Below are 10,880 nucleotides of genomic sequence, written 5' to 3'. Positions count from 1 at the left end.
GAAGCAGTTCCCCCAGAATAGGTGGTGATGCCACGTTTGTCTTGTGATCTGTGACCCCACTGGGGAACTCCCCATGATGACCATTAGGGGGCAGACTTTTTCTGGGTGTATTGACGGAGGGCCCAACATTCAGCCCCCAGGTGTCGCTTGCCCTAAGCCAACCCATTAGGTTCAGTTTGGCACTTTGTGAATGTTCTTGGCACGGTGAATGTGTTGTGGTATTTGTAGAGCTGGCACAGATTGGATTACAATGCAGTGGTCACGCTTTGCGTACAAGGAGAGAACATTATGTCATGTGTGGGGGTTCCTGCATTTGTGTTTATATGACAACCAACATATCGAGCGATGAATGATGAGTGAAAAGATTCCATGACATCACAAGTGTTACCGCTAAGATACAATCACGCTAAGTAGGGTGATGCAAGAAAAGCACTTGATGCTGAAATATCATGGCGCCAGCTATTTATACTGACGGGAAATCATTGCAGGGCAATTATCGGGGCATTTCTGTTTACCCAGCGGAGGGGGAGAAGAACTCTAATAATATAATGCAGCATTTACATGGATTATATGATGAGTGGCCCCAAACAAATCAATACCCGGTCACAGAATATTGGGGGGATGCCAATGTCTTGGGGTCACCACCAAAGAAACCATTTCCATTGGCTGACGATGCAGATCTGCTGAACCAGCAATAAAATGTCAGATTGCAGAATACGAGAAATGCCTTGCTGAGCTTCACAACCAGAAACGTTTGTTGTTTGTGCCCTCCCTGCCTGAAAATTATTGTGACTGGGTGGGGGCGTTATTTATTTACAGAATTTATATAGCGACAACATATTACACAGCGTTGTACAATAAATAGGGTTTACAAATGACAAACAGACATAGGTAGGACCCTGAACCCAAAGAGCTTACAGTCTAAGAGTGTTATGTCTGTGCACACACATACAGTACATACACACAGATATACAAACACTTTGTGGCTTCTTTCACATTTTATTCACTCCGGGTGGCTCAGTGGTTAGCACTTCGGCCCTTGCAGCGCTGGGTCCCAGGGAGGAATGTCAGCCAGGACACTATCTGCATGGAGTTTGCAGGTTCTCCCCGTGCCTGTGTGGGTTTCCTCTGGGTACTCCGGTTTCCTCCCACATTCCAAAAACATGCAGTTAGGTTAATTGGCTTCCCCCTAAATTGTCCTTAGACTGTGATAATGACATATGACTATGGGGGGGACATTAGACTGTGAGCTCCTCTGAGGGACAGCCAGTCACATGACTATGGGCTTTGTACAGCGCTGTGTAATATGTCAGTGCTATTTAGATACCGTGTAATAATAATAATCTTTATCAGTCCGCCATCTGATAGAGGAGATTGGAGTTTGTGCAGAGAATTTTCTTCCAATGTCCCCCTGGTGATTTATGATTTCAGGAACTTCCTGTTTGTAGTCACAGTGTTGACACTTCTTCAGGTTCTTCCTGCTGGAAATGCGGATCTCTCGTTCTTCTTGTGCAGATTTCTCTTCTCAAAACTGAATATCAGTAACATTCCAAGCTTCATGGGCCCTCCCCTGCTCGGGTGTTTGTCATTTGTAATCCCTGTTTTGTACAGCGCTACGGAATATGTTGGTGCCATATAAATACAGTTTAATAATAATGTATACATTACCAGTACAAATGTCATTCTGTGAACCCAGATAAAACTTTGCCCTGAACTGAAAATTCCTTCCTGATTCCATGAGACAATCGGATGTTCCCTGGATCAGCAGTCTCTGTTATTTTTACTTTAAACAGGGCTGGCCTTCCTTTTCTGGGGGCCCCTACCACTCCCTCTAGTTACATGAATACAGATCACAGGGATCATACAGATCAAAGGGATCATAGAGATCACAGGGATCATACAGATCATAGAGACCTTACAGATCACAGGGATCATAGAGATTGCAGGGATCATACAGATCAAAGGGATCACATAGATCATAAAGATCACAAGGATCATAAAGATCAAAGGGATCGCAGGGATCATACAGATCATAGAGATCCTACAGATCAAAGGGATCATAGAGATCAAAGGGATCATACAGATCACAGGGATCATACAGATCAAAGGGATCTTAGAGATTGCAGGGATCATACAGATCATAGAGACCATACAGATCACAGGAATCATAGGGACCATACAGATCGCAGGGATCATACAGATCATAGAGATCCTAAAGATCAAAGGGATCACATAGATCATAAAGATTACAAGGATCATACAGATCAAAGGGATCATAGAGATTGAAGGGATCATACAGATCAAAGGGATCATAGAGATTACAAGGATCATACAGATCCAGATCAAAGGGATCATAGAGATTGAAGGGATCATACAGATCAAAGGGATCATAGAGATTACAAGGATCATACAGATCAAAGGGATCATAGAGATCGCAAGGATTATACAGATCAAAGGGATCACATAGATCATACAGATCACAAGGATCATACAGATCACAGGGATCATACAGATCTACACATCAAAGGGATCACAGAGATCATAAAGATCACAGGGATCATACAGATCAAAGGGATCATAGAGATCGAAGGGATCATACAGATCATAGAGATCATAAAGATCACAAGGGTCATACAGATCACAGGGATCATACAGATCAAAGGGATCATAGAGATTGAAGGGATCATACAGATCATAGAGATCATAAAGATCACAAGGGTCATACAGATCACAGGGATCATACAGATCACAGGGATCATACAGATCATAGAGATCACATGGTACATCAATCAATGCTGAATTCAGCTGTCAACAAATTTCCCCACAGGACATCTTTGGAGTCACACAATACACAAACACAATAAATATAAAATGTCTTTGATGGTGACAGAAACCCTAAACTCATCAGCTCATCAATTTATTGGTAAATAATTGCCCCAGGATCACAAAATACCCAACTTCTGACCAGTCCAGTGCTGCCCCCCCCCCCCCTATTAATCCCCTCTATGCTGGACAGATGATGCAGAGAGTGGCACTGCCATGATTCTGCACCCATACATTGGGGGGCGCTGTGCTCAGGGGCTGGAATGTGACACCCTAGCAGTGTTACTTTTATTTTCCGGGTTCTGGTTCTGGAATGGCACTGAAAGGATAAGAACACCATGTGAAAAAATACTGGTGGGCAGCCTCAGGTTTAGGGTGAGTATTGCAGCCAATATTTGGAAGGCATTACCATGGTGTAGAGTTGGGCTTTATTATGAAATTTGGTAAATGTCCGCAACCGCTCAATGATTTCACCTCTGGGTTTGAAGACTGCAACCCATTGGTGGGTTGTTAGGTCTGTGCACCTTCTCTGGCCATGCTGGGGCCCCATTGGTGGTTGTTAGGTCTGTGCCCCCCCTCTGGCCATGCTGGGGCCCCATGGATTACATGAAGGTGATGGGGGGTGCAGCCTGAGATCACCAAATCCTCCAACACTCCATCTATAGGTTGGGGCCCCTTCATGTATTTTATATTTCTATGTTTTTTGGGCAGCAATGGGATTTACCTGCCCTGGGGGCCACATTGTACCTAGATCAGAATTCCACTTTAATATTTAACCCCCTCCCCCTCCTTTTCATTCATTTTTTTACTGCTGTTCATAATTTATATCCCATAGGTCGGTCTGATGAGGTCACTAGCCGGGGACAAACATTGGATGACAGAGGTGGAGAATCAGTTTGTGGGGGCAGCGCCAGGTGTCAGGTGAGCATTGCAGCAATGGGTGCTTTTATGTTACCGTATTTAAAGAAAAACTCTGGCCATGCATTGGAGGGGACAGAAGTGCAAACTTTGTGGTTTCATTTACATTGCCAGAACAGTTCTATGATAAATGGCTGCATGTATGTTCACCCAGCACAGAGTGCATCCAATCAGTCCGTCCAATCAGTGGCTCCAAGCTCTGTGGCTGCCAGTCACAACACACAATGAGAATTGGTTAGGCGTGTTGTCAGCTCCGCCTCCCCATGGACTTGTGTAACCTGTTTGCTCATGTGAGCGGCTTTATAAATCCAGGACAAGTCTGCTGAGTGCACAGACCGGAGGGATCACCGAGAAAGGATCACCCAGGAAGGATCACCCAGGAAGGATCACCCAGGAAGGATCACCCAGGAAGGATCACCCAGGAAAGATCACCCAGGAAGGATCACCGAGGAAGGATCACCCAGGAAAGATCACCCAGGAAGGATCACCGAGATACCACCATGCTGGGAGCGGCACTACTGCTGGCACTGCTGCCATGCCAGGTGATAGGTGAGTCCCATGGCACTGTATTGGCAATCTGCTTGTTGGTGACAACTTTATATGAAGCTCAGTGGGGTCAATGCCCCACTCGTATGATGGACCACCGATTGGCCAATCCGATCTCGGTGATATAATTGGGGGTCGGTTGTATCTCTGCATTGTAGGAGCAATGTACATGTTGGGTGAGATGTGTGTCACCAGCAGATTAGATTACAGTCACTGTGCGGAAGCCTCCAGGGGTTGGGACCATACGAGGTGGGCAGGGTCACGTGACACGCCCTCACCTGGAGCCTTAATCCTGTCCGCAGAGGTGTCCCCAGATCTGTCTCTGTAGGTGTCCCCAAATCTGTCCCCAGAGGTGTCTCCGGATCTGTCCCCAGAGGTGTCCCCAGATCTGTCCCTGGGGGAGTCCTCTGATCTGTCCCTGGGGGAGTCCTCTGATCTGTCCCTGGGGGAGTCCTCTGATCTGTCCCTGGGGGAGTCCCTACTGTTTCTGATTCTTTGACCCCCGGGTTGTCCGGTTCTCACAATCTCCCACCAATAATATCAGATCCAATCCAATAATCTGCTTAGTGCCCCCTATAGGTGGAGTCAGTCCAGGTCACCCCCAGGGAAGGTTTTTTTCCCAGAAGATTTTCTGCCTCCATCTACCTGGGAATTTCAGGTGTTTCCCCACCCCCACACTCTGCGAGTTCCAACACCTCCGGAGTGCTTTCCATGGAATGAAACCCCGAACATATCAGAGGATGTCAGATCACTGTCACTGGAAATGATCTTTCCTGGTTGTCTCCACTGACAGAACAAACACAGTGATCGGTCATTTGAGGACCCAAAAATGATTCTCACTGTTGTAATGTAATTGTTAATAAAAATGCCCTAATGTGACCTGGTAACAGCCCCCTGTACAGCAGAGCTCAGACCAGAGAAAGCAGAAGCAGCATAAGAAGCCAATCAGTGCATTCCTTGACAAGACACATGTGGATAGGAGGGGAGAGCAGAGTGACAGAACTGCTTCTCATTTCACTGTCCAGTCCCAGGCTGGGGATGGGTCCAGTATGGTTTGGGCTCAGAGGTTCTGAATAATGATGGCTGTCAGACTTCTGGTGACACAAAATACTGCAGAGGAGTCTCTGGATTTAACTGGTTGTGGTATCTTTGTGTCTTTGGTTGGAGTTGTGCTTTAGGGTTTCTGTGTGAATGATATTCATATATTATATAAAGGCGTGGCTGGTTATCAGTGCAGGGTCCCCACCAATATTCTCGGGGGCCCCCTAGGGTTGTCTGGGTGTGGCACCCTTTAGATTGCAGGTTGCTGTGGTTTCCCTGGAGGGGTGTTGCACAATCTCCTGCACAAAGTTTGTGATTTTCTGCCCCTCTGGCATGTCTCAGCAGGGTGAATGTGCCATCCAGTGATTATGATTCACACTTTGGGGGCGGCACAAGGAAATGACAGACATTCACTAAGGCATTTCTGGCTGTTCACTCACTGTGGTGAATGATGACATTGGACCCAGAACTCCCCCTTCCCATGGACGGTGGCACTGCCAGGGTGGGGGTGGGGGTTTCTGGTCCTCGGGGACAGACCCCCGGGCACTTCATCCTGTGCAGGGAGGGCCAGTGCCAGATTCTGTGCTGTGATTGGTTCATTTCACATCCTCGCCCTCCATGGGCTGAAAGGGAATTGATGAAAGGAAGGAATGGATCCTCTGTCAGGTTCTTATTGCTTCCGGTGTCCCCATTGGTGGGGATTTACCCCCATTATATTGGTCTTCATGACCACTGTGAGGAATAACCCAGCACCTGATGTGGTGACAACTCTCTGTTGTGTCATTAGGGAAGGAAGTAAAGAAAATCTCACCAATGGGGTGCAGACATCAAATAGGGGCCCCAGGGGATTAATCCCTCCCTGCCCCATAAAGAGGAAACCTTACATCAGTGTTACCCATACAGGGATCCTCCAGGGGGCGCTAGCGGGTCCTTGAGCAGTTTGCACCCCTCAGGTCAGTAAGTGACCCCAATGATCTTTTTGGCTATCTGTAAGGGTGACATTCATCCCACTGGCCAGCAATGTAAGAGGAATTCTTCCCACTGACCACCACACTAATATACTGAGCTGTGGGTAAAGGAATTATGGAAGGAGGGCTCTGAAGAGCTGAAAGTTATTTCAAGGGATCCCCCATGAATGCCAACCCTCTGATCCCCATGCACTGATCCCCATGCACTGATCCCCATCCTCTGATCCCAACACTCTGATCCCCATCCTCTGATCCCAACACTCTGATCCCCATCCGCTGGTCCTGATCCGCTGGTCCCGATCCGCTGATCCCCGTCCCCTGGTCCCCATCCGCTGATCCCCGTCCCCTGATCCCAACACCCTGATCCCCGTCCCCTGATCCCCGTCCTCTGACCCCCATCCTCTGATCCCAACCCTCTGATCCCCATGCACTGTTCCCCATCCTCTGATCCCCATCCTCTGATCCCAACACTCTGATCCCCATCCGCTGGTCCCGATCCGCTGGTCCCCATCCCCTGATCCCCGTCCCCTGGTCCCCATCCGCTGATCCCCATCCGCTGATCCCCGTCCCCTGATCCCAACACTCTGATCCCCATCCGCTGGTCCCGATCCCCTGATCCCCATCCGTTGGTCCCCATCCGCTGATGCCCATCCACTGATCCCCATCCTCTGATCCCCGTCCCCTGATCCCCATCCTCTGATCCCCGTCCTCTGATCCCCGTCCTCTGACCTCCATCCTCTGATCCCCATCCTCTGATCCCCATCCACCGATCCCCATCTTCTGGTTACCATCCTCTGATCCCCGTCCCCTGATCTCCGTCCCCTGATCCCCGTCCCCTGATCTCCGTCCCCTGATCCCCGTCCCCTGATCTCCGTCCCCTGACCTCCATCCTCTGATCCCCGTCCTCTGACCTCCATCCTCTGATCCCCATCCTCTGATCCCCGTCCCCTGATCTCCGTCCCCTGATCTCCGTCCCCTGATCCCCATCCTCTGATCCCCGTCCACTGATCCCCGTCCCCTGATCCCCGTCCACTGATCCCCTTCCCCTGATCCCCGTCCTCAGATCCCCGTCCTCTGATCCCTATTCAATCCCACTTTTCCATACACATGTGTCCTGAGGCCATGTTAGTTTTGTTTCCAGTGTTTTATTTCTCGGTGCTGAATACAGAACAATTCTCATCCTTTTATTACCCCTACATAGGCAGAATGGAAGTCCTGTAACCCTGGCATGGGGTTTAACCCCCCTTCATGCACTGGAATGGGGGGGGGGGAGTTTCCGCTTAGGGGATTTCCTCTCACTTCCTGCAACTTTCCCATCCAGGGACCCAGACCGCAAAAACAAATTCAAAGAAAAAATGAAGATAGAAAACGTTGGGTTACCGATAAATATTTGGTGAACGCTTTTCATGAAGAAGTGAAGAGCCATCAATTTATTGGAGTAAATGAATGGTACAGGGTACAGGGCGCAGGGCAGAGGATGCAAGGTGAAGGGTGCAGGGTACAGGGCACAGGTTGCAGGGTACAGGGTACAGGGCACAGGGTGAAGGGAGCAGGGTACAGGGCGCAGGGCAGAGGATGCAGTGCACAGGGCACAGGTTGCAGGGTACAGGGCGCAGGGCACAGGTTGCAGGGTACAGGGCAGAGGATGCAGGGTACAGGGCACAGGTTGCAGGGTACAGGGCGCAGGGCAGAGGATGCAGGGTACAGGGTGAAAGGCACAGAGTGCGGAGTACAGGGGTTCATTGCAGGTCCCGTGCTGGAAATGCGGCTTCAGTGCCACAACCAATGACAGGGAGACTGATCTATGGAGATCAATACGATAATCACTGATTGGTTAGCTGGCAGGAATACATTGGCGGAGTGATATGACACCTAAGGCTGCCCACAGATGTCAGGCAGTTTATTTGTGCCAATAACTTTACCTGACAATTGGCAGATCTCCCCATAAACGTATAATTGTCTTCAATGGGTTTATGTCCATAGAGAGGGGAGGGGCAGGACACAGGTGGGAGGGGCAGGACACAGGTGGGAGGGGCAGGACACAGCTTGGAGGGGCAGGACACAGGTGGGAGGGGCAGGACACAGGTGGGAGGGGCAGGACACAGCTGGGAGGGGCAGGACACAGGTGGGAGGGGCAGGACACAGGTGGGAGGTCTTCCCCTCCCCCCCTGGACCCCAATCTCTGTGCTCCCCTCTGTGTTGTCCCCATATCTGATAATGAATAAACCCCATAAAAATTATTATTATTTATTACCTCCGCCCAGCGTCTTCATCACATTGTTTGTTGTTGGAGGAAGATTTCATTACCTGTGGCCCATGTTTTGGGGGGGGGGGCAAATTGTGCATTTGCCCCAGCCCCTCACCTTCTGCTGTGCCCTAAATGACAGAATGGCAGGGGGTGCCATACAACCCCCCCCCAACACACACACCTGTGTGCATGAGCCTGATTGAAGCTTACACTCAGAAACTAATATCCATTTCTCTCTCCCCCAGCAATAAATAAACTTCCGAGAGGACTGAAGTATGAAGTTGTCTTTCCAGAGAAAATCCATTCCTGGCACAAGAGAGACACCGAGGTAACCAATCACATGAACCAAAATCTGCTTCCCGATGGATTGGCATCATTCTAATGTCTGTTCATCATATATACACAGAACAAAACTTTATTGTTACAACGGGATCACAGAACAGGAACCGGCTGACACATTTCACCCCCTGGTACTAAATAATTATAGCTTTACATATTCATTCAGCTCCACCAGGGGGCGATAGGGTGTGAGGGTGCCAGGTCTGGGCTTGGCACAGATTTATGGTGTACCACTTCCATTGTGCCAGGCCATATTTACACAGGATTCATTTAATACTCTGATTGCATGGAAATGTCAATACCAATCTATAAAATAACACAACTTACATGGCCGATTGTTGGGGGGGGGGTCCCAGATAGGAGGGAATAACGGCAGCAGAGAATGAATAGAACCAAAGGCTCATAATAATAATTCCAACAAGGAGGGGGTGGGGGGTGATATTGGCCCCAGAAGGAGATTACTCATAACCAGAACTGATTCCAATCTACAGTGTTATGTACAGTGAAAAGGTGGGTGAATCCACACATTTACCATGTTGGTTGTAGGAATAAAACATGAAGTCATTAGGGGAAGTTGGGTAAGAAGGATGTGAGTTGGAATAATGATCCCAGCATTGAGATACGATTTCAGCCTATAAACCCCTAAAATGTGTAATGAGCGCCCATCACCCACCTGCTGGGTCACAATATTTCCTAATGTACAGTAACGGCTAAAGTAGGACTCCGGCTTTATTTGGGGCAGAGGCTCCCCAGACGTCCCCAAGCCAAGGTTAGTGTAGGTGAAAGGTTAGTGTAGGTGAAAGGTTTGTCCAGGTGAAAGGTTAGTGTAGGTGAAAGGTCAGTCCGGGTGAAACGTTTGTCTCTGGAATCAAGGTGACATCAGGGTGTCTTCTCCTGTATTTGGGGAGATTCCCCCCGTGTACATTCCAGGTGTCATCCAGGGGGATGGAAGATAAAACACTAATAGGATTTATAGCAGTAGCCGGCTGCAGTGCTGCCCCAGGCGTTTGTTGTCCAGGGGTGAGGGAGGAATCAGACATGTGAAGTTTGTGTTTTCTACTTCTGATAACAGCTGAATGATTTCTTCCAATGGGAAGAGATTCATCGTCCAATAGCTGACTTTGTGAGGGATTTCCAGTGACATCGATTGAGGTGAAATGTCAGGACAGCCAGGTAAAAGATTGAAAAGTGGTGAATAAAGATGTGAAAGGCAAGCATTAGGAATTAGAATAAAATCATTGTCTGGAATCGGTGACCTCTGTGTACAATACGCAGGAAGTTGTTAGGGAAATATCTGAATATTACAATCTTTGGTGTTATGGGGTTGGACCTTCACTGGGAGCATGCTGAGCTTTCACCGGAGGTTTAGGGCCAAAGCTTTTATTAATGTGACAACGCTGCCGGTCTGCAGGGGCAATAAACGTTATAGTACCCACAAATCTCAGATTATAAATGTTATTATTATTATCATTAGATTATTATCATATCAGGGAATTTCTCCGGATACAAGGAATCGGGGAAGGACTTTTCATTCTTTAAGTTTGGTTTGAATCAAATTACAATAAGACCCCCCCTCCCCCAGCCAGGTCAATATATTCACTGATCCTCATTCACCTGAATGTTGTGTCTCTCCAGAGCAAGTATCCGGATCGGATCCAATACCAGCTACATATGGAGGGGAATCCGGTACATCTACACCTGGAGAAGACAGAGTGAGTGATCCAGCGATATATACACCCAGACTTCTGATCTGCATTTCTATTTATATCAAATGTCAAAAAACAAACACAAAACAAACATTTGCATTACTATAACTTACCTTTTTAGCATCATATCCTAAACCTCTCATATAAAAAGATGGATTTTGTATATACACATATATTGTGGAATTCTGACAATGCATTTATATCACATTGTATCTATTTCTTATCATTATGATGTATTTAGTGAGTCCCCTGATGAAGCCAATGTGCGAAACGCGTCGGGTGACATCACAT

General features: G+C 48.1%; 1 protein-coding gene across 2 annotated transcripts in view; it reads left to right on the top strand.

Annotated features, from left to right (window-relative positions):
- LOC140324826 (zinc metalloproteinase-disintegrin-like VLAIP-B) overlaps nucleotides 1-10,880 on the top strand; it is a 45,694-nt gene that overhangs the window by 9,999 nt on the left and 24,815 nt on the right. The window contains exons 2-4 of one of the 2 annotated variants that reach the window (XM_072402950.1): nucleotides 3,659-3,744; nucleotides 8,790-8,872; nucleotides 10,519-10,595. In XM_072402950.1, coding sequence (XP_072259051.1) covers nucleotides 10,555-10,595 — 41 coding nt within the window. In that variant the 5' untranslated portion in view covers nucleotides 3,659-3,744; nucleotides 8,790-8,872; nucleotides 10,519-10,554. Of the gene's footprint in view, nucleotides 1-3,658; nucleotides 3,745-4,038; nucleotides 4,291-8,789; nucleotides 8,873-10,518; nucleotides 10,596-10,880 lie in introns of those variants that run through there. The other variant, XM_072402949.1, reaches the window with a different exon arrangement.

Source organism: Pyxicephalus adspersus, chromosome 2, assembly GCF_032062135.1.
Source record: "Pyxicephalus adspersus chromosome 2, UCB_Pads_2.0, whole genome shotgun sequence".
Lineage (NCBI taxonomy): Eukaryota > Metazoa > Chordata > Amphibia > Anura > Pyxicephalidae > Pyxicephalus > Pyxicephalus adspersus.
The sequence above is the reverse complement of the archived record's forward strand: the minus strand, read 5'-3'. Positions and strand labels throughout refer to the sequence as shown.